The 23,661-nt window shown below is 47.7% G+C and overlaps 1 protein-coding gene across 11 annotated transcripts in view; it reads left to right on the top strand.

Moving 5' to 3' along the window:
- The window catches only part of MPRIP (myosin phosphatase Rho interacting protein), a 163,544-nt gene that overhangs the window by 115,621 nt on the left and 24,262 nt on the right, over window positions 1-23,661 (top strand). For 6 of the 11 annotated variants that reach the window (XM_030577958.1, XM_030577965.1, XM_030577962.1 and 3 more), the window contains 9 exons: window positions 5,169-5,310; window positions 5,968-6,084; window positions 12,097-12,153; window positions 15,154-15,222; window positions 15,774-15,863; window positions 16,415-16,524; window positions 17,513-17,551; window positions 20,667-21,258; window positions 22,228-22,344. In XM_030577958.1, the coding sequence (XP_030433818.1) occupies window positions 5,169-5,310; window positions 5,968-6,084; window positions 12,097-12,153; window positions 15,154-15,222; window positions 15,774-15,863; window positions 16,415-16,524; window positions 17,513-17,551; window positions 20,667-21,258; window positions 22,228-22,344 (1,333 nt within the window). The remainder of the gene's footprint in view (window positions 1-5,168; window positions 5,311-5,967; window positions 6,085-12,096; window positions 12,154-15,153; window positions 15,223-15,773; window positions 15,864-16,414; window positions 16,525-17,512; window positions 17,552-20,666; window positions 21,259-22,227; window positions 22,345-23,661) is intronic. The other 5 variants (XM_030577959.1, XM_030577966.1, XM_030577964.1 and 2 more) reach the window with 1 other exon arrangement.

Genomic DNA, 23,661 nt, shown 5'->3' on the forward strand with positions numbered 1-23,661 from the left:
CCCGGCACCCTCCTCAACGGCCACGGAACCCTCAGGCCCCGGGGCGATCCGCCCGACACCCTCCTCAACGGCCACGGAACCCTCTGGCCCTGGGGACGATCTGCCCAGCACCCTCCTCAACTGCCACTGACCCCCAGGCCCCGGGGCGATCCGCCCGACACCCTCCTCAACAGCCACGGAACCCCAGGCCTGGGGCGTTCTGCCCAACCCCCCCCCCACTGCCACTGAGCCCTCAGGCCCGGGGCGTTCTGCCCGACACCTCCTCCCCCCCATGGAACCCTCAGACCTGGGGCGTTCTGCCCAACACGTCTCCTCAGCTGCCCCAGAGCCCTCATGCCTTGGTGTTCCGCCCAACACATCTCCTCAGCTGCCCCAGAGCCCTCATGCCTTGGTGTTCCACCCAATGATGCCTGTTCCCTATTCCCAGCTGGCACGGATTCTTCAGGCCTTGCTCTTCCACCCCCGACAGCTCCCTGGACAATTTTTTGTGTGATGATTCCTAAGGCGTCTCCCCACAAATGACACATGCAGGCCATCACTCCCTACTCCCTCAAATACAATCTGTTTTACAAGCTCTTTGGAAGCTGTTTAACCAGCTGGAGAAAGGAAATGATCCTTACCCACATTGCCTCCTGAACTTCCTTATTTATTTCAGCCTCTGCGCTTATTGTCACCAAGCAAGGAGCCTAGAGAGGGAACTTGACCAGCTCCATGTGGTAATATCTTAATTTATGCCTTGGATGAGATGCTCCTGTAGGGGCTAGACTACAGATACAGGATTTATGATAGGCAATTCTTGATATAGCAAAAATCTTACTGCCATCTAGTGAGAGAAGGAGTAAAGGTAACTGGAGTTCAGATGTGATGACTAACCACATGCTCTGCTCCTTGGGTTACCACCGTACCCTCTGAAACCGCGATGTGAGCACTGCTTGTAGCTGGAAGTTTCATGTGGCATTAACTCTCTGTATAGTGTGTGTCCTGTTAGTAATGATAGCACATTCCCCTGCTACTCACAGTGCTGATCTCTGTGGAGCTTTGAGGCCCTCTGATTGGTTTTTGTCCATGCTTGCTTATCTTCAGGGTTTTAAAGGAGATTCTTCTTACTGAGGCCTGGTCTACAGTACAGACTTAGGCTGACGTAAGGCACTTACATTGACCTAATTATGTTAATGTCCACATTACAGCCTTGCTCCCACCCATGTAAGTGCCCTACTACACTGACATCATAACTCCAACCTTCACGAGAGGCTTATGTCGATGTATTTAGGGTGACACAGTGTCCCTGTAGACACAGTGGTTACTTACATCATTGGCTGTCATTCTTTTCAATTGCATGGCTCCCTGCTGGAATGTGAAATTGACAAGAAAGCCTGGCTCGCAGCTCAGGCTGTCATCTGGGGATGGTGGGGGTTCCCCGCTCCCAACCAGGCTGCCAACTGGGCTCCTCGGCTGCATCATGGCTCCCTGCTGGGAACCTGGTAGCTCCCAGGCTTCAAGTGCAGAGCAGGGAGCCAAGAGCCCAGGGGGTCAGCCTGGCTCGTGGTGGGGAGTTGCACATGGAGCTGAGAGCTCAGGCTGTCGGCCCCCCACAGTGTCCCTCTTAAGTCAGTGGAAGCGCTCCTGGTGAGAACGCACACCACTGGCAGTAGTGTGGACATGAACCACCACAGTAAGTTGTAAGTTAACCAAATATAGGTCAGCTTAAGTTTGTAGTGTAGACATGCCCTGTGTTCTAAATTCTGCACTCCTTTGATGACAGGATTTGGGACCAGCTATGGAATCGTAGTTAGATGTTTGCTGAAATATTTCTCCCTCTTCTCAATAAATCACAGAGCTGCCCTGAAATTGCAGACGTATTGTACTGATGGATTTCTCTCAAACACCTTCTCTATGCCTTTGAGTTTTAGAAGTGGGTGTCGTCCCCCTGCAACCCCAATGCATACACCTTTCCTTTGTAAACAGAGGTTACTCACTCCTTCCTTTCATTTTATTTATTTTTTTCTTTGTAACAATCCTCTAACGTTGTGCATCCCTTGGGGTAATTCCCTTTCCTGTCTCTCTGAAACACTCTCACAATCTCTTTTGCAGTTAAATAATAAATGCATACAAGAGAACTCTTCCTCATCAAAGAAAATCGTTGTAATTACAGATTTTATTGTCAGCCTTTGTAATGCCCCCTTTACTCAATTCTGTAACTTGTGTTCAGTGACCTGGAACAGATTAATAGCTGCACGGAGGATGAGCTGCCTAGGACTAGTTTAAGAGTTGAGAGAGTACTGAATGACACCATATCTCTTTAAATACTTCATACCTTCTTTGAAGTTTGGAGCCGATGTTCATAGGGGCCGGTTCTCTTTCAGGTGCCCATGTGTAGCTGTCATCAGTATAGGATGAACAGAGAGAATGGATTAATCTCAGCTCTCTTACATGCCCACCATGTCTTTGTCAGCCACAGCAATACCTGTCTTGAAATGTTTAACCAATGGAGGGAATAATCTAATGATGATAACACTGGGTGCTGTGATTTCCCTCCCCCCCACCTCCGCCCTTTTTGGAAATGAATTCTTGGAATGATTTTGCTTTTATTTATTTATATAGAGATATATTTCCTCTTCTGTTCATTCATTTTCCAGCCTTGTTTTCTTCCAGGTCTTGTTGCTCTCCACCTTCTCCTCCTGTGTTGCTGTGTGACGTGTCCTTTACTCCGCCTGCTTCGCTACCATCTCACCTCAGTCTCAAGCCGTAGACAACTCGATGGTGCAGCCCCTTTCATGAGAAATCAACCTGCTTTTGATTTTGTTTTTTTTTATTTTGTTTTTAGTTTTCTTCAGAACTTCACCTGAAAGGGAAGAGACAGTGTTAATTCATGGGTCTCTTATTCCATGCTAAACTGAGTCCGAGAGAGAAGGCTGGGCTGGTGAAAGGGGCACTGTTGGGTTAAAAATCATGTATGCAAAGAAATTCCCCTTACCTGTTTTACTAAAGACTTCGGCCCCAATCCTGCAGGCTGCATTGTAGGAGTGTACCTCTGCACCTCTCTGGGGCTTTAATTGGTCTCTGCGTGGGACAGGGTTCCATCCTGCAGCTTTCAGGATTGGGGCCTTAGATGGTTAAAATGGAGTGAGCTATTTCTAAAATCTGATTAATTTAAAAGGATCAGACTGTCCTTACTGATGTTGTCTACGTTTTGCACTTCCTTTATCTTTTCCAGTGAATGCAGACCTAGTAAATTCTTATTTCTAGTTGATTTCACTGTCTGCTTCTTATGGTCTAGTTCTGTGCTGCATTGTTTGCATTGCAAACACAGCAAGAGAATGTTTATGTTCAAGCCATATTTTACTTTATGGAATTTGGTAAAAACTTGTAAAACCCTAACTGACCTCACAATTTCCCTTTTAAGAGAAGAATTGAAAATAATTGTTGGTAACTAAACAACTTGTTTCTCCTGAATTGACTGCTGTTTGATGATGCGAGCGTTTGTTTTTTTAATACATGTGTTGCAGATGAACATGAGCTAAACTCAGATTCAGACGCTCCTAAAATTTGTGATTAAGAATTTAAGCCCAATTTGGATCCAGATATTTTGACGAGGCCCCATCTTTCCAGTACATTGAACTTTTAGCAGGGTTCAAAATCAAGGTCTAAATTTTGCAGCTTGGACTCCTCTGTTGCATAGGCTAGTGATGAGTGAATCTCTAAAAAGGTTCCTAGGCTCAGATAAAAGCCCAGAGGTTGATCCTTATCTGTACCTCTTGGCTGTGCAAAATTGTTCTAAAAAATCTCTCACTACCAGGCCTCTGTGAGAATTACAGTAGTTCCTGTTATGGGGTTGGGCAGAATAGCCTTTCATGACATACTAGAGAGCTTCTGATCCCAGCTACAAAAGTGGGCAGTTAAGAAGGCTTGTGGACTAAGCAGCAGGGCCTCTCATACAAGACACTGGTTACCTCTTGCTAAGGGGTGACCAGTGTCTTGTATGAGAGGCCCTGCTGCTTAGAACTGCAGTCGGTGATTGGTTGGTGCTGCAGCAAATAACCTCCTTCCATACAGGATATTCAGAGTGGTTTAGACAAAGAGGAAGCCACACCCTTTTGAAATGACAAGTGTGCCATGTTACTGCAGTACTAGCTTTTGATGTTTGTAGACAAGGACAGGAGCAGCACTCTGATGACCAATGCACTAATCCTACAAAAGTGTACACGTGCACTTAATTTATGCATTGTGAATAGTCCTACTAAAAGTCTGTGTGATTACTCACAGGGCATAGCATTAAGCATGTGGGTGAATCTTTGCAGGGTCAGGGCCCTACTGTTTATATTGGGGTTTCCAGAACCTATTCTTTTTTCTTTGCGCTCTGAAAATGTTCCTCTCTACATCTGTAAACATTCTCAGTGCAACGCTGTTCTACTCGTTGGTTCGTTACAGAATTGGAGAGTGAAGGGCTGAACACAGAACCAAAGATGCTGAATAGTCTTTGTGGTGCTGAAATGATTGGAGAAGGCTCATTGGGGAAAAACAGTTATTGCTGGTTTAGAAAATGTTTTTAATTTTGAAAACAATATTCTGGGGCAAGGAATGTGTGAATTGGGGAGGAGATCATAGAGACCCTGTTGCATTAAATCATGTGCAAATAGAAGGGGGTGGAGACGAAGGCAAACAGACCCTACTAATAATATTAAAAATAACTGTATGGAGGTGGAACAGACTCAGAGCTCCGAAGCTCTGAAAGGTCAGACTGTCCATATGAAATCTGCTACCTCTGGCTGAGTGTGTACCAGAGACCAGAAGAGCACCTTTTCTGTAGTACAGGACCAGCAAAGAGTTCACCCTGACACAAGCAGTTAGTTCTCCTTGGCTGGAAGGCAAGCATTCTGTAATCTTTTCTTATGGCTTCAGAGCCTGCAGGTAAAGTCCTGCCTGTCTAGTTGAGACCTGTTCTTTGTCCTGAATCCCCCATGTTTTGCAGCATACAGGGGGAACTTGAACAAAAAGGCATGAATGCACAGGCATCAAGAGGAACAGTTTTGAAGAGTTCTGTTGAATATAACCCTTGTTGCCGCCACCCTGGGAGAGCTTCTTGCTATATAGGATTCTGTAGTGACTCTCAAAACAATCGCTGCTCTTGCGTTAAACAGGCACCGGTTTCCTCTCTTTCTGTGTTCCAGGCGGTCCCAGGTAATTGAAAAATTTGAGGCATTAGATATAGAGAATGCAGAGCATATGGAAACCAATGCGTCCGCAGGCCCCTCCCTTTCCAGCGAGACACGTCAGGGCAGGAGCGAGAAGCGGGTTTTCCCCAGGAAACGGGTAAGCCTTACGTTTCTCTCTGAGGTAGGATGAAGACACCTGCCTGTGTTCTTGGAGTATGTAGTGTTGGCTGGCAGCTCATATTTAGTGCTCTCCCTAGCACAGGTAGGATTGTCCTTGGCTGCAGGTCCTCACTGGCAAATCTCTGTGCGTGGAGCACAGAATCTAGAGGTTTTGAGAAAGGGGGTGCATGTACCACAGTGGGCGAGCCTCGAGCACGAGTGAGCAGTGCAGATTGGCCACTCACTGCCCAGTCTCCTTGCTTTGCTCGTGGGATCAGAGCAGAAGACAAATCACCTTTCTCTCTCTCTCTCCTTCCCTCTGGGAAAGGAAAGAGAGGCATCAGATCTGGCATGGAAAAAACACAGCAGATGACATGAAGTATTAATAAAAAGAAATTAATTAATACAGATATGTGATCTTGAAAATCCTGTAGCCTAAAGTGAGTTTAGACATACTGGCGCCAGTCTGCCTCGGACTCTGTGTCCAGAAGAGCCATGTGCTTCTAGAAGCACATGAAGAAAACTATGGTGTGAGCTCATTAATTTGAATTGTGGAGTCTAAGCAATGTGCACCACTGGGTCTTTGACATTGCGAGAGATGGGAGTTGCTGTTTTGGGTTGATGTTGTGGTAATCTGGGCTAATTCTGTTTTCAGGACTTCACCTCTGAAACTGCAGCAGTAGGAGCCATCCTGGAAGTCTCCGCTTCTCCTTTATCTCCACACCGTAGAGCAAAATCACTGGATAGAAGATCCACTGAGTCCTCTATGACGGTGAGCCCAAGAGGTTTTTTCATTCAATACTGGCATGTGGAAATGAAGGCATTGGCACGGTGTTCTTGGTGTGAATGGAAATGCTACGTCTCTTTCAGATGTTAGCCTTATGAGAGCTCCTCTGCCATTGCTCTGAACCACCACGGTGGACTTGGGGCCAAATTCAGGTCTGGTGTAAACAGCTGCAATTCCATTGACTTGAACCCAATCTGAATATGGCCCGGAGTATGTTAGAAGCTAGACCTGGAAAAGAGAAATCCTGTAATTTTATCTAGGCCACCCCCCTGCCAGGGCAGTGGAGAGGCAGAGACCTGGAGGAGGGGTTCATTTTCCTAAGAGCATTGAACAGATGCAAGAGCTGATTTGGGAACTGACTCCTCATTTCCTTATTTGGCAAACAGTTTTTCTGTGTAATAGTCAGTTACCTGAACGTTTTACAGATCCAGTCTAACATGGCTACCCCTCTGATACTGAACGTTATGGTTTGCCATACAGGTGCCATGTGCTTAAGGTGACAAATCAACCCAACCATTACCAGAAAGGAACACTCCCTTCTTCTGTTTTCACATACTGTGTCATTCCCACCTGAGCTGGCTTACACTGCATCAGACCATTGCAGCAGGTTAATACAATTTCCTGGGTCCCATTCAGTGCTCCAGAATCAGATGATGTGCAAGGTCACCACTCCCATGCAGTCAGATAACACCACTTCAGACTTGGTATATTAAGAAAAATTAACAAATGAACCCAGAAGTGTTCTTAAAAGCTTTACTTTGTGCATTTATGCAAAGTAGACATCGTAGAAGAAAGCTTGAGAGGAAAGTTTGGAAACTGAAATCTGTAGCTTCCTTCCACTTGCAACAATGTTAAAGATGGAGAGTAATACACAAAGCTTCCCCAGAAGTTCTATTCCTTCTGTTTTGCTGTGCAGTAGCACAACCCCCTTATGTTTAAAGTAGCTTCACAGGCCTGCATTCCTTGAAAACAAAGGTCTTTATTTGCCAATGGGAGTTCAGCATAGTTTTAGAAATAATGATTTTTGCAACACACAATTTCGGTAAGGCTTTGTATTTCTCTGTGATTCATATGCCAATCAGACTTGAACAAGGTTAGCAGAACAAAATGAGACAACTTCAAGCAGTGCTCTTCCCACCTACTCAGTGTTGTATGCTAGTGGGTGGTATAAATGTGCATGCTGCTCTGTGCATAAAACCCCTGACCCATTATAAGTAAGTGCTACATGTTTGTCTGCAAACAGCTTTTGTTCGAGCTTTGTGTACAGACATGCACGCCCACCCACGCGTGCTCACACACAAAGCATTGCATTTATAGATCAGTTTTTACTGTAGGATTTGTACATCTACAAAAACTCTTTATTTTTATACCGTTAGCACTGTTCCCAAGTTACTTAGTATTTGCGCAATTCAAGAAGCATGTCTTTGTGTTAACCATTTAGTTAAGGCAAGGAATTGCATAGTCCAATTAGCAGGATATGCACTGTTTTCTGCACCACTTATCCCTTTATTTTGCAACTCCTGCTGTTAAAGTAACAGAAGTTGAACAATTCTGTTACCAACTTCATTCACTCACTGGTTTATTTTTCCCCCTCTTTTATAACTTTGTGATTTCAAGTTTCCCCTGAAGACTTGGCTAGTCCTATGGGACTGGGACATTTATTATCAGGCAAGTCTTTCTTCTCAGACACAGGCTAAGGGTTGCATTCACCCACTTCACCTTTGTTGTCAGGGTTTCTTTGGTTTGTGGCAGATCATTCATGTGTGGATGAAGCTCTGGGGTTGAGTCACTTGGGTCCCTCTTAGGTCCATGTTCTGTCTGTCCCTTTGTCCCCCTGTCTGTGTGCATCCCTCTATTTGACCTGGTCATCACGGGTCTTCTGGTTCCACCAAGTTCCAGAATCTGTCTCGTCTCGAGCTCTGGCTCTAGTTCCTTGTACAAAGGCACTGATCCCCCCTCTCCACACGTCTGTGCATGGCATGCAGCAAACACTGGGTGCAGTGACAGATTTCCCTAAGGTTATGTCTACCGTGCAGCTGGGAGTGAGCTTCCTAGCCTTGGGAGACAGACACACATTAGCTCTGCTCAAGCTGGCATGCTAAAATTTAGCAGCATTATGACACAGGTGGCTGCTCAGGCTGGCTGCCAGAATCAGCCCACCCAACCCCTTGGGTGTGAGCTCAGGTGGCTAGCCTGAGCTGCTCTGCCCATGCCACAATACCCATGCTGCTAGTTTGAGCCAAGCTAGTGCTTGTCTGTTTACTTCTGCTGGAGCCTCATTGCCAGCTGATGGTTAAAGAGCTCTGTTGTCTTCTCTCATTCTGGGTTAATGTTTCAATGAAACCCCTTCTTCTGCCTTGAAATATGGTTCTGTTACTGATGAAGCAACTTAATAGCATCTTCTTGCTACTGTGGCTTTTAAATCCTTAGCTTCACTAAGTTTAAAGTAAGACCTCTAGCAGACTTCAAAGGTTTGCTAAGCAGATATCTTACCCTACTTTAATAGAAGATTCTTCCCTAGGGGTGTCATTTGCTATGCAAGGGGAAGGGTCAATTGCCGCCGCGCCCCCCCCCCCCCCCCCAAGCCCCAGACTTTTCATAGCTCTGTATGGTCCACTCAGTGTTGCCGGGTATAATATAATATAATCACACACAGCGTTCTAGAGGCTGACAGAACTTTGCCCCTTCCAGATTTTTTCTGTAATAATGACCCTGCCTTTCGCTTACAACTTTTTTCAGCAAGTAAGTATTCAGCCTTTGAAAGTCTGCAACATCTTCACTAGTTCTGCTTTCCTTTGCAAAATGCTTGGTTGGGAACAAATGAACATGGATCCAAAATAGTTTCTTCGTAGCAGTAGAGAGCTCTCTTCAACTTTCCATGGGCGATCGTGAAGCTCTCCTCTCTAGTCTTTGCCTGCAGAGAGGCTGTGGCTCACCAGGACCACTGGTGGTCTGATCAGAACATCTTCTCTCACAAAGGAATCTGCTGTTTCATTAGGTTAACTAATCGTATAATAAAGATGCTGCAGCGCACATAGCTTAGTGAGCTTGGTTTCTGGAAGCTCTGGATACTCCACACTGTCTCTTACCTGTGCCAAATCCATGCAGCATTCAAGGCTGCCTTTTCAACAGGTATTATCTGTTAGTGTCCAGTGGGCATATCCCACCTGGTCATGCTATTGCAAATGCAGGGTGGTCCTGGCCATTGGTGAATCTCTTTCCTGTCTTCTCCTTGGATTCTGTAGTGTTTCTGGAGCAGTGTTCAGATATTATTCCCCTGGGTTTTGTGATGCCGAACTGGGCACTCTGCTCCTTAAGGACACTCGCACTTGGGGGACAAACTGGATTTAATAAATTTCTGTTTAGATTTCCTTTCTCCCATGTTTAGAGCTTCCTTTGCCATTGCCAATAGATTTGGGCTAGTTCATTTAAACCTGGCTCCTCTTCCTCCTCCTCCTCCTCCTCCACTCCCAGCTGCTCCTGTGACTTGATCCTGCTGTGAGGTTTCAAAGCCGCAATGCTTGGCTTCCGTCACTTTCATGACAACAGGTTGTGATGTCCTAAAAACAGGATCATATCTTGCCTGCAGGCTGAAGCTGAAGGAGGAGCTGATCAGCGAGGGAGGGAAAATACTTCCACCACCTACCTTAATATGCGATAAACAGGATGCGAAATAAGAAACTTTCAGCTCACATCTGTGTGGATAAGTCCCCTCTTCAGAGTTAAAGGCTGTTCTTTAAAGCCTACTGTTAAATCCACTTATAAGGAAATCTGACCAGGGTTCCATATGGGGTTATGAGATGCTGGTACTCCTTTCATGCAAACCTCTAGGGTATTTCACAGCCTCGTAAATAGGAACTCAGCCTTATGTTGATACGCACTGTACCACGTGATTGCCAGTTGCCAGCTATGCTGGGCAGAGTTTATAAATAGAGGCAGAGAAGCAGGGAGTGAGGGCAAGGAGGCTTTGTGGATGGGAGACTAATGAAGAGCCACAAGGATAAGGTAGGCCCGGGCTTTCTGATTGTGCCAGCAGATTCCAGGGTTTGGTACCTAAGAGCTAACTGGGGGAGCAGGGCCCTTAGAACCCACCTTGCTTTGGAGAAAAATCTCCTTCCCCGTCACATCAGCGAAAGCTGCGAAGTCATGGATGTCGCTCCCTAGGTCTCGTGTGCAATGCCTGGAGCTGAGCAATAATATGGCACTCTGGTATGCACAAGGGAGGCGATGGCTCTGCCTGTCCCTGCTCCCATGAGGCATATCTGGGACCGCAGCTGGCACCACTTTGGTGTGAAACAATGGAGAAACCCAAGAAGATGTTCTGGATAAATAGCTGGACTCCATGTTGGCGGCATCTTCTCTCCCCTCATCCCCCCAATCATCTTCCTGCTCCAGTAGCATAGACTAATCATATGGCGTCTGGCTAGCATGAAGCAAAAGCTGGATCTTAGGTGATGGGAGAGGGTAGAAGTGGAACTTCTTCAGCAGGTTTCTGCTGGCTGTGTGTGGCTGCTATCGGGGAAACTTGCGCTTTGCTGAACCTTGCCCTTGCCCCCAGTCTCTTGCCTACCCAGCCAGCGCAAGGACTAGCACAGACACCTTCCCAACCCTCTTTTTACACTTAAATGGCAAAAGTCCAACAAATCCTTGAGCAGGAGGCATATGGCTCCTGCTCTTCTAGCCATGGTGGCTGTTTCCTTGTTTCGGGGAACTTTAGAATCAGAGAAGTTTAAGTTTGGAAGAGACCTCAGGAGGTCATCTAGTCCAGCCCCCTGCTCAAAGCAGGATCAACCCCAACTAAATCATCCCAGCCAGGGCTTTGTCAAGCCAGGCCTTAAAAACTTTATTTGATTGGATTGCCAAACGCTGAAACCGAAGCCTGATTGGATCTCGCTGGCTGGTCATTGTCCGTGAGGATGTTGAGCTTTGCCCAACTAGTCTCCATTTGGAGACCTCACATCTGCTTGCTTTCCCCCTGAGAGACGATGAATTTCCATCTGCCTCACATCCGATGCCCTCCCCCACACCCCGCCAGCCAGTTTCCTTGGCTTATTTTTTGCTCTCTGTTTTGATGGCTCCTCCCTGCCCAGCCACTGCTGCACTCTGTTTTGTACGCTTTGGGTGCCTTGGAGGAGGAAGTAGTACAGCTGTGCAGTCACCATTAAAACACCTGGTTAGTCAGTGTCTCCTCGTGCTGCTGTATGTCTGAGCAAGCGGGGACCGGAGAATAGCTTCTCCAGCCAGCCATATTGGGAACCTGACAGCTTTTCCTTACCTCTCTTCTTACTAGCCATCCTGTCTTATGAAGGGGACTCTGTAAGAAATGGCAGCAGGGCATGTGTGTTCCCCTGCAAAATATCTTTTGCATGACAGTGGCCACCCAGGTGATACCTGATTGCTGAAACATCAAGGCCTTGCTTGCAGCAGCCTTTTTCTTCATGTCTAGACAGCCATGGTTAAAAAGTCAGCAGCCTTACCTATGCCAGCGTTCCTGCTGTTGCTCCCTCTGGACATCTCCAGCCTGGGGGAGGGATCTGAGTCACTGTGGGGCAGAGAGGCAGAATCCCTCACATCTCCCCAGCCTCCATGGGTGGGGGGATCCCCTGGAGCTCCCTAGCCCCCACAGATGCAAGGGACCCTCAGAGCAGGCAGCAGAGGAACCCTTGCAGCTCCCCAGCCACAGTGGCTCCCAGCCAGTGGGCAGGGGCTGCAGCTCCCAGCCACAGCAGGGCAGGATGGGGGACCCTCCTCCCTCCCCATTTTGTCATGGACATTTTTAGTAAAAGTCAGGGGCAGGTCACGGCTCTTGTGAATTTTTGTTTATTACCCGTGACCTGTCCATGACTTTTACTAAAAATGTCCATGACAAAATCATAGCCTTAATTATATTGTATAAATCACTGCTGTGGGATTTCTCCGTGGTAAAGTTGGAAGCCGGCACTTCCTCTGAATCCTTGAAAAGCTCTAAATGTCGTCTTCTCTTTCCTCTCCTTGCAGCCGGACCTCCTGAACTTCAAGAAGGGATGGCTGACGAAGCAATACGAGGATGGGCAGGTGAGTCTAATAGGACATGCTCTTTCTCAGCCACCATCTTGGATGCTGTAGTCAGTCAGCATTCATATGTAACCCCGCATTAGCCCACCTGTAACATGGCATCCTTGGGGAGAGAACTGTCCCTTTTCCTTGTGAATTAGTGCAGTTGTCTATCTGCGTTTCTGCACATGGAGTTGTGGCTATACGCAGAATCCAAATCCGGGGGTGCAGCTGTGTGGCTGCTCATGTGTGGGCAGGATAGATTCTTTGTTAAAGATGAACTCAAAAGGCTTTCAACCCTGCCCAGCCCCTGGGGCAGGACTTGAGATTTCCCCTGTCAGAGCTGGTGACACTGCTGACACCTGAACAGTACAGGGAGCTGCATTTTCCAGGGCTTCCTACCTTACTGCAGAACTATGAGGACCTGAACTCCTGGTCTGAACAGATTAATAAGGGAGAAGAGGTGTGTGTGTGTGTGTGTGTGTGTGTGTGTGTGTGTGTGTGTGTGTGTGTGTGTGTGTGTGTGTGTGAGAGACACACACACACACACACACACACACACACACTTTGGGCCTCATATGCTTCATGTGCAGTGCTCAGAATTTATATAGCACTTTCCACCTTCCTACAGTAACAAATGCAAGGGTAGATCTGTATTAGCCCTGTTTTACCCCTGGGAGAAGCCAGATGGAGGCATCTTGGCAGACTGGTGTGCAGGGAGAACTCGGTCAAATCTAGAGCCTGGCACAGGCCAGGCAGCCATTGCTGTGGGAGCTCTGCCTGTCTCCTCACCATCACCATGCAAGCAGGGTCTATCTGGGGTAGGAATGGCTGGCATTCTGCATTGCAGAGGATTCAGGCCCCTGCATCTGAATGTCATTTAACAGGTTTCTAGGGAGTCAAGGTCAGCGTGGGCTGTAGCACTGGTTCTCTTGGCCTCATCTCCCTTGTGGTCACAGCCACCTGTTCAGCATCAGTAATGAGGTGCAGAACAGGCACCCTCAGAATCATGGGAACAATGAGAGAGAACAATTAGATGAAATCAAAATGTCTCCATTAAGGCACTAATGGAAGCGCCAGCTTCCCACCTCCCTCTCCTTCCCTTCCTGAGAGGTTGGGGTTAAGTGTTCAGCTCCCACAGTCTTAAAGGCTGGCAGATGATGATGATGATGGGCTGTGACTGAGCTCATGTTACTATTTATAAATAATCCCCTCCCTTGATTTTCCCCATGTGTTCCCCCTGCTCCCCCCAATCTGTTTGAGGAGGTAGTGTGGGAGGGAGTGATGTGGACTGTGTAAGCTGGGGCTAGGCTACAGATTCTGAAGCTTGGGGAATTGGTGGGGAGTCCATCCTTTGCTCAAAGTGCCGCTACCATCAGGAGAGCGACTGACTGTAAAAATGACATCATGTTTGTTCCTTGCTTTGCTGCACATCCAGTGCTTTCAGTTTAGCAGTGCTCTCCCGCCTGCCACTGTTGCAGCTCAGCCTGCTGGGTGAAGATCCAACCTCTGCCCTTTCTATTAATCCCCAGCACTACAGATTGGAATCATAACTTAGTCAGCTCTTTAGGGGGCACTGCAAATTGAGATAAGAGATCCAGGTTTGGCAGGGTTCGGTTCTCATCAGGAAATGTCTCTTTCCATCGAAACAGGGCTGGAAACACAAGTGCATGTAACTGAGAGGCAACACTTACAAGGGAAAGCATAGAACTGTTTGATCTGGTTCTCTTGGATAGGGTAACTGAAATCTCTCTGGCAGCAAGTCAAGGGGATTAATATGGTCATTAAACACTGATTGTTAGCTACAACACTTTGAATGAAGTGCTAGGATGCGAGTTCTGAAAGAAACGCCTTTCTGTATCCATCCATTGTCTCTTGTCTCAGGGACTACTGGTCCGACCCACTATGGCCATTTTTATGTTACCGTTAGAAGCTAGGACTGGATGACAGGATGGGGATGGACCACTTGATAAATTCCCCTGTTCTGTTCATTGCCTCTGGAGCACCGGGCTTTGGCCACTGTTGGAAGACAGGATACTGGGCTAGCTGGACCGTTGGTCTGACCTAGTACGGTCGTTCTCATGTTCTTATGTAAATTGTAAGCTCTTAGGATCAGTCCTTTTGTTCAAGCTTTGTGAAGTATCTAATGCAGTGGGGCCCATGGTCCATGACAAGGGCTCCAAAGCTGTACAGTAATATAAATAATAGTAATAGTTCAGTACTTTAAATTAACAAAAACAAGGGGGAAATATTTGGAAGTTATTGTGGTTTTTGTTTGTTTGTTTTGCTCTTACCACAGTAGATGTAGTCTGAAGGACCCTTGCAAAGAGAGTAGGTGGGATCCAAATAACTGATACTAACTACGTGCAAAATGCAAGGCCTAGCAACATAGACCCACTGCAGCTCTGGCAGGATTGTGGTGGCCTCTGAAACAGACAGGGAACACCACTAGAGGGGTCACAAACAAACTCTTTAAAGGAAAAGCACCCGATTCCTACACACTCCAGAAATAAACAGGAAAGTTATCTGTCCAAATTCATAAATCATAAAGAACATGTCCTTCCGAGCTTAAGAATGCAGCCATTAAACACGGTATCTTGTCCGTAAACTGCAAGGGTAGGACTCTGAAGGTCTAAAGAAGGTAGCATATTTGTGATGACTCTTCTGGTCATGGCCATGTGTTATTATTGAGTGATGGAGCCTTTGCAGCTCAGACTGTTTGCTCAACAAACATCCCCGCTCAGACAAGAGAGGATCCTAAAATTGGAAGCCACACGCTTGACTCTCACCTCAGCATCCCTTTCCCTCTCATTGACCTTTCTACTGGCTTTCAGCTGTGAGAGCTTGAGTACCCCACCAGAGCATAGAGCTGGTAATTGCAGCCTGCCCAGCAGTTTATACAACAGAGGGGATGGTCAACTGGTCTACCTTTACCTTGGTGAGCTGTGAGGTGATACTGCAGCCGCCTTGGGCGTGGGAAGGGAACAGCTTGTTAAGGGGCCTGCCTTGTTTGTTTCCTAGTGGAAGAAACACTGGTTTGTGCTGACGGATCAGAGCCTGAGATACTACAGGGATTCCGTGGCAGAGGAAGTAGGTGTCTCTTTTATCATTGCAGAGTCTGACAAAGTCCCAAATGACTTCAGTGGGCCCGACTCCCAGTATTGTGCCTACAACTCTCCATATGAACACAGCTGTGTCCTGGGTGGGGAGTTCAAGTTCCCAGCTGGATTGTGTTTGTGCCTCGCAAGTGAGCTAGAAGATTAGAAAGCTTGGGGGTGCTTCCAGCAACAAGAGCATCCCCAGCAGTGCTCATTCTCAAGCTTCCAGTCCTCAGGGATTCAGTGAGAGGCAGAGTGTGGTGCAACCCCAGATCAAAGCCACGTCTCTTCCTGAACAGGGGTTTGATCATCCTTTAGCCCAACTTAGCAGGTCCCTTGATGGGGCTGAAGCATCCATGTTATTATATCTGCATGGGTTCTACTGCGTCTCTCGCCGTAAGTCCTTGATGCTGAGAATGAGACTGCTGATCTTGTGGAGAAGCTTCCTAAGTGGCTTGTTGTTAGATGTTGTTTTTGAACATGCGTGCGCACACTTTTAGTGTGCAACAATCCCTACAGTTTTTCCCCTCTCTCCTTCCCCAGGCAGCTGATTTGGATGGAGAAATTGATTTGTCTACATGCTATGATGTCACGGAATATCCAGTTCAGCGAAACTATGGCTTCCAGATCCATGTAAGAATGCTTTGGGGAATGGGAACCCTGTTGCTGTGGGGAGCAGTTGGAGTGAGAGTGGCAGATGTTTCCTTATCCCAACAGACTCAGTGGTCCATCTCCAGCAGTTACTAATGCTGGATAGATCAGATGCAGGTGAAACCACTCTTATAATACATCTCACTGTGGATACTATCCTATGGGAAGGGAAGTGTCTTCCTGACTCCCCTCAGGTGGTGACCAGTTTGTGCCCTGAAGCATGTGATTGTCTAGTCATTGATTCATGTTTTGATTAGTAGTTGCTGATAAGACATTGAGGCAGGAGAAAGGAGTGGATTTGGCGGTTCTTTCACAAATACCCAATGAAAACATTCTTAAGGTCTTGAGTGATAGACATCTGTCAAACTCAGGGCTTGTCTACATGGTACCGCACTATGACCTAGATTTCTAGAGTCTCTGCACTGAGGGTTGAAGAGTGGGTCTGGGGAGTGAGTCCTGGCAACCCCTTGAAGGGAAGGGAAGTGCTGCCCAGTAGAATCAGCCATGTTGACTTGCTCCTCCTCTTTGCCTAGACTAAAGAAGGGGAATTCACCCTCTCTGCCATGACCTCTGGGATTAGACGAAACTGGATCCAGACGATTATGAAACATGTTCGCCCCACTGCCGCTCCAGATGTGACCAGGTAAAGAACTCGGAAAAGAACAATGCCCATCTCTCCCATCTTACCCATCCCTCTCTATCCTCTCACTTGCTGTGCAGAAATACCCACCCCATTTCTGACTCTGTTTCTGGTCCCTCCCACTCAGTGTTCTGGCTACTCCCATTCTCTGGGCTTAGGCTGGACACCCTTTGCTCTCCTGCTGTTTTCGCAATCAGCACAAGACGCATAGAGCCAAAGTTCCTCCTGTTTTGCACACTGATGTGCTTGCATCTGCTAATGGTCATTTGCACACCCGCCTGCCTGACCTAGAGGCAAGCACTTGTATTTGTGGTCACGCTTCGATGTGTGCAGCCCCTGGTTTGGGGTTGGTTATATTGGATTTTCCCTTTCCTCTCTTTAGCAAGATCAACCTGTCACCTCTGCAAATGCCTCTTTTGAAATTAAAAGCTGAATTTGCTTGAACCCCATTTTAGTCTGTGTTCAGTGAGAAGCATTTCTTCTCCTCTGACCTTCCAGATAACTTCTTCCCCTTCACGTAAGACATGGGGTGGCCTTAGTCCAATTGGAAAGCCTTCAGTTCAAGAGGAAGGCACTCACAAATTTCATATAGTACCTGCTATCAGACCTTGCTGCTGTGGGCAGAGTGGGCTTTACTTTCTCTCAGCTAAAAATTATCATAGTTTGGCACTGCATCAAGCCACACACATCCTGATCCCTGGGTTCCTGGCTGTCTGTTGCGTAGTGAATGATGATGCACACAATTAACCCCTTTTCTCTTATCCATACTCAACTGGCAGCCACTTAATTTGTGCCTGATTCCCCCAGCATCATGGAAGAGTTCTCTCCACCCAGTGCTGTCTATCCAGAGATGTTCCATGATCTCTTTCCCCTCTCCCACTTAAATACCCCACTCATCGCTGACCGAGCTGGCTGGTGGATCTCTCATGGCTCTCTGGGAGTCCTCCTCTTTCCTCACTCCTGCATATGTTTGATTTCCATGCATTCCCAGGAAAAACTTCTCTTTGAAACTATCGGTGCTGAAGCCCAGGTTGGAAAACTGTGTTCTCTCCTGTATTAACGTTCTGTGGTTTGTATCTCTTGTGAGTCACTGCATGCTCCCTGTTTTCTGCACTCCAGATAGGAAGTCCTGAAATTTTCATTTCTTTTTAAAATTAAAATAAGAAAGAAGAGAAGAAGCAACCTGGTCTTGATACTTGATTTCCCCACAATGGTATCTTCCGATGTGCGTAGTTATGAAGATGGACAAGACCAAGTAAATTAGAGGGGACAGTTAAACTTCTAGGGATATGTGTAAATTCTTGTTTTGTCAAATATCAGAGGGGTAGCCATGTTAGTCTGGTTCTGTAAAAGCAGCAGAGTCCTGTGGCACCTTATAGACTAACAGATGTATTGGAGCATGAGCTTTCGTGGGTGAATACCCACTTTGTTGGATGCGGCACAAGCACTCGGAGGGAGGGGGGGAGAAGCAGGACGCAGCAGTGCACTCAGGGGAGGAGACAGAGGTGAGCTGGGGTAAGGGGGTGAGGAGCTGCCGCTGGGTGCAGAGCACCCACCAATTTTTCCCTGTGGGTCTTCCTGCCCCGGGGCACCCACTGAGTTGGTGCCTATGCCTTCACCCCACCTTCTGGCCAGTGATTGCCTTTCCAGGGCAAATGCGGGCTGAGGTAACTCATTTGAGCAGAAGAAGAAAAATGAGTTGGAGGTTGGAAATAGTCAGGCATTATTAATGGCAATGTGTGGGCTGCTGGGCACTTCCAAGACTTTCTTTTTATCTCCTAGATCAGTGCCACTGCATCCTCCTCGGTTCGTTTCTAAATGCTATTCATGTGACGTGACGTGTAATCTGTGCCTCTCTGGAATGTGCAGAGGGGAAGTAAGCTGGTAACAGATATGACAACAGGGCATTCTCGAGTCGTTTTGAGAAGTCTAGGGTCAGAGCTGTATCATTTCAGGCTTCTGAAAGTGTCTAATAGTCCAGGGATTCTCTTTGTTCCCAACCCTCATTCTGTTTTAAGACAATGTCTCTTTACTATTAACTTGTGTAAAATGCTGTTTTACCAGTTAACCAGATTGACTTGCTGGCTGTATGTTTGCTTTGGAAACATCTAGCATCCCGTTAGGGCCTCAGGCATGAGGGTCAAAAGTAGCTGTGAACTCAAAAAGTGCAGTTTTGTCATAGTGCAGTATGGAAGTTTCTTTTGTTAGCTGCAGTGGTCAGAGCTGAAGAGATTCTTTCCAGGTGGGTTTTCAAAGATAAACCTGAAACTGCAAGAGTTTCTTAAAACTAAGCCCACCTGAGCCTGTAGTTTGTGGGTGAAAGTGCATCGGAAGATACTAGCATAGGAACCAGGCAGAGTCATTCCATTATGTTGCATTCTTTGGATATGTGCACATATTGGTGGGGCACCAGTGGGGAGGAACCTTTTTGTTGTAAATGCTCCAAGGAAATCCTCTGCTGTTTGCCAGCATTTACAGCGGGCATATCTTCATGCATGTAGCTCCAGTCTTAAAGTACTGCGTTAATTTTAGCTGGCTGCAGTGAACGCCCCATACGAGGGCTTTCTGGCTGTCTTCACTGCACCCTCTTAGAAAGCTAAGTAGCTTGACAATCAAAGCTTGCTGAGCGCAAATGTACTTAACTAAGCTAAGTACAAATGTGGGGATGCTGTCCCTTTAAGGAGCAAGATCAGGGCACAGGAAGGAAGGGCTGGTCAAGCTGAAGGTGAATTCAACAGCACGGGTGGTGTTACTTGTAAATGGCACCACTTGGGGCTCTGTTACCAGCAGGGTTTAAGTGAATGCCTCCCGCACCCTCGGGGCCAGAATTATTCTATGGGAATCACATTCCATGGAGTTGGCTTATTGCCATTTTAGTTTTAATTCTAATCTGCATGTACAAGGCTAGCATGTCTGCATTTCTATTGAATAATCCAGGACTTTATTATAGGTTCTCCTTAGAAGCTTGGACATACATTTCCTTTCCCTTCTAACCTTACCCTTTCCTGCTTGACAAGTTTACATCTTCCCCATCCCACTCCCCTCTAGCTCAGCACTAGAGGGCCATTGCTTCCTTTGATTTACCTTCTTGTTTGAGCATTCAGCATCATCAGTGACATTTGCAGTAGCGTGCACAGTGCTTGTGCTGCTGCTGGCCCAGCGGGGGAAGCATAAGAGCACATGATCTCCCAGTCCAGGACTGCAGTGTTGATCACAATTCCAGGGGCCTGTGTTTTCAGTACAGAGAGTGGCATGGAGAAGTTCCTGACTGAGCCTTTGCCAAGCTCGGAAAAACCGTAAAAGTGTTACCAAACCCCTCCCAGATTGTCATGTGCTTCCCTGTGCTTCCTCTTCCATCACTGCTGAATCTCAGCCTCCTTCTCCAGGCCTTTTTGAAGCTACATCCCAGAATCACTGTGGTAGTGACCGGTTGCAGTATTGCAACAGACACGTGACTGTGGCCTCATTAAATGAATTGGGTGGAAGGATCATGATGGTTTGAAAGAGGGCTTCACGGGGGGATGGAGTGAGGACTGGATGGCTCAGAAGGATGTACTGTTCAAAGCCTTCCCATGGTTTTAATGATTATAAAGTTAGCACTTGAGGGCTGCTTGCTGGCTTCAGCCCTGTTCCTAGTGGACAAATGTCCACATCCCAGTACTGCCATTGGCCCCTTTGCTGACAGTCTCAGCAGAGAAGGCCAAGTGTCCGAGTGAGCAGCATAGAGAGAATTCCTCTCGTGTCTAGCAGGGTGTGTTTGAAGGAGGAGTGGGCCTCCCAAGCCAATGCTGAGGCACAACAGTGAGGGGACAGTGTGGGGAAGTTTGCACTGCTGCCTATGCTGCTCCACTCTGCTGATAAACTAAAGGGCTTTTCGTCCTTGGACTGCCAGCTGGCACCTTCCATCAGCACTAAATTCATACACAGAGTTCAAGGGGAAAGGAGAGCAGTAGCTCCTGGCTGAAGTCCAGACACCATGAGGAGCTTCAGTGATGGTGGGAGAGGGATGCCCAGGAACGCACATGGCATTTCAATGGGCTTTGATCCTGTCCCTGTGGCAATGGCTCTTTGGGCACAAGTGCGATCGTGGGCTGCATCTCTGTAGTGGGCTGAGGAATGTTTTCTTTCCTCCTTTGTCCTAACAGCTCCTTACCGGAAGAGAAAAGCAAAACCAGCTCTTCCTTTGAGACTTGTCCAAAGCCAAGTGAGAAGCAGGACTCTGACCAAGCTGAGATGGATCCTGAGCAGAAGCGGAGCCGTGCCCGGGAGCGCAGGCGAGAGGGGCGCTCCAAAACCTTTGACTGGGCCGAGTTCCGCCCCATTCAGCAAGCCTTGGCGCAGGAGAGAGCCATTGCTGCAGAGTCCTCGAAGAGCAGCTCCATGGCCTTCCTCAGGGACCCCAGCGCCCTGGACACAGACCCTGGGGAGCTGGAACGGGAACGTGCTCGGCGGAGAGAGGAGAGGCGCAAGCGCTTTGAGATGATCGATGCTGTTGATGGGGCAGGCCCAGAGGATGTGTTGAGGATGGAGGTGGACAGGATCCCAGGCCTACCCATCACAGGGGAGGTGAAGCCACAGAATGTTCATGTAGAGATCGAGCAGCGATGGCACCAGGTGGAGACGACCCCTCTGCGGGAGGAGAAGCAAATCCCCATCATGCCCCTGCACCTGGCCCAACCGGAAGACAGAGATGACGGGATCCACAAGCAGCAGCTAAACTCACTGCTGGAGAAGGAGGTAAAATGAGAGGAGTAGGGAGCAAGCCAGGGCTTTGGCTCCAAGGGGCTCCTTGAGCTGCTGTAGCCTGTGTGGTGATGGGCCTTCATGTTACACCAGAGTAGGTCATAGCTGGAGGGTTCAGTCATGGGGTGAATTTATTGCTGCATTAAGAGCAAAAAGGATAAGTGGACACTATAGGGCCCCTTTGGGAAAATGCAGGGACCAGGCCCATAACCCTGGCATTTCTCATTCTCTTCCAATTTGATTGTCTCTTAGTTGTGTCTACTTCTGGAAGGACAGTTATTGCAATGGGGATCCTTTGGCATCTTTTTCTAGTCAAGCCAGACCAGAGGCTGTAGTGGTTGTTTTTTAACAAGCCTTCCAGTGTGACCTGATCAGGATCTGAACCCAGGTCAAGTATACTAATGCTGTCTGAAATCAGGCTTCAACTTCTGATCCTGTGATTGTGAGTGCGATTTTATGTGTGCCCATGCACATAACAGCTCAGCCGACCTGCACACCTTGTAAGTGTACAAAGCTGGTTCTGCTTATCTGTCACTTACAATGAGCAATCTCATGTTGCTTATGCCATAAATGAGCTGGGAAAGGAGGGGGTAGGAAGCTCAACTCACTTGGAAGAGGCCCAAGTCTGTAATAATGAGTTGGTTGCTGCAGATCAGAATTAGGGTGCAAAGCAGAGCTGTCAGAAATGAGCTGTGGTTGGGAGAAGGAGAGCTTGCCTGGATTAGGCCTGGCTCCAGCCAGTGCTATTAGTCCCTCGTTTCAGTAAGCTTCAAAAATTAAACAAATGCACAACGTTGGGGTTTTCTGTGTTTGGTTTGAGCGAGTGGGGTGTTGTCGAATGAAATAAAGTCCCAATCTCAGCAGGAAGAGAGGAGTTCGCTCCATGCTAAGTGCTTTTGAACCACTTCCTTCCATGCTTCCTCAACCAACTCTTTGGGTTCTGTCTTTGTCCATTTCCAACAGTTGGAGCAGAGCCAGAAGGAGGCATCAGACCTCCTCGAGCAGAACCGGGTCCTGCAGGGCCAACTGAAGGTGGCACTGGGCCGGGAGCAGAGTGCCAGGGAAGGCTACGTGTTGCAGGTAGGAGAGTGAGCGAGAGAAATCTCCGTCTTTTGCTGCATCTGCAAATGAACTTGTTGGGCTTCAGTCCAGGGTGCGTCCAGCGTGGAGCAGAAATGTGCAAACTCTATTGTGCCCCAAGAGACTTTGGCCTCTCTTAAATGCTGCCATCATCCTTTCCCGGCTTCATAAAGAGCATTTCTTTAATAATTCTTTTTCTGTTCCAGTGGTCTGGGTTCTGATGGAGAGGAACTCATCCCCCTAGGGCATCCATATCTGTGTAGAGACAGAAGATACGAGGGCCAGCAAGGTTTCACTAAAGGAAAATGAGCCCCAGATGCATAATGGAAAAAACCTTGACAAAGTTCACTTTGATGTCAGTGTCGATGCGTGCATGCACCCCCGTCTCCTGTTCTGTGCATTCAGGGCTGTGAATTCTGCTCTGGCCACATGGCCTTTCTAATGGACCTCTGTAGTGGCTTTTGGCTGTATTAAAGGCTGGTGGCTCTGAACCAGGCCTGGAATTGTGTTTTGGGGTGGTTAGGAAAGGAGAGAGGAGCAGCTACTCTCTTCCTCCCCACTCTCTTATAGGCTCTTAGATACAGCCAAAAAAGGCTCCAGCAGTGCCTCAAAAGGAGAGGCAAAGCTTATGGAGCTGCAGCAGGCTGGCTCAGCAAGAATTCATTCTTGTTCTGTGATCTAGGTAGTTTTAGCTGCTTACTTTTACATGGTCAAAGCTGTTGTGGAACAAGGTGGCTAGTGGCTGTCCTCTGTTGCCACATGGTGGGGGTGGAGGGGCTGGGTTTGGCATCCAAGGCTGTGTCCACTTCCTGGGCTGGAAGCACTGGAGAGGTAGCATGCTTAGCCCAAGGGAGGCAAGAAGCACCAGTGTGTGCTCGGTCAGTCACCCCTTTGGAGGAGGAGGAGTGATCTGTTAGTATTTGTATTGTGGGAAGGCCCAGAGGCCCCAGTCAAGATCAAGGGCACATGCTGTATGAACATATAGGAACATACAGTCCCTGCCCTAGGAGCTTACAATCCAAGCTGCATAGAGCCTCCTGTGCAGTGTTTGTCCAGAAGGATGGAGTCACAGTCTGGGATCTCTGGGGAGGGAAGAACTCCCTAGGTTCTGAAAGGAGAGCAGAGATCCTTCCAGGAGGAAAACTAAATGGGCCTAGCAAAGTAGCCAGCTGTGCTGCAGAGGAAGCACCCTAAGCTTCCAAGAAGGAAGAGCTTCTCTTAACGTGCTGCTGCCAGTTCTCTTCCAGACTTGGGAGCTCTACCTAGCCCGCTTAAATTGGAAGAATAGCTGGCAAGAAAAAGGGCTTGTGAGGTTGG

Source organism: Gopherus evgoodei, chromosome 10 (genome assembly GCF_007399415.2).
Source record: "Gopherus evgoodei ecotype Sinaloan lineage chromosome 10, rGopEvg1_v1.p, whole genome shotgun sequence".
Classification (NCBI taxonomy): domain Eukaryota; kingdom Metazoa; phylum Chordata; order Testudines; family Testudinidae; genus Gopherus; species Gopherus evgoodei.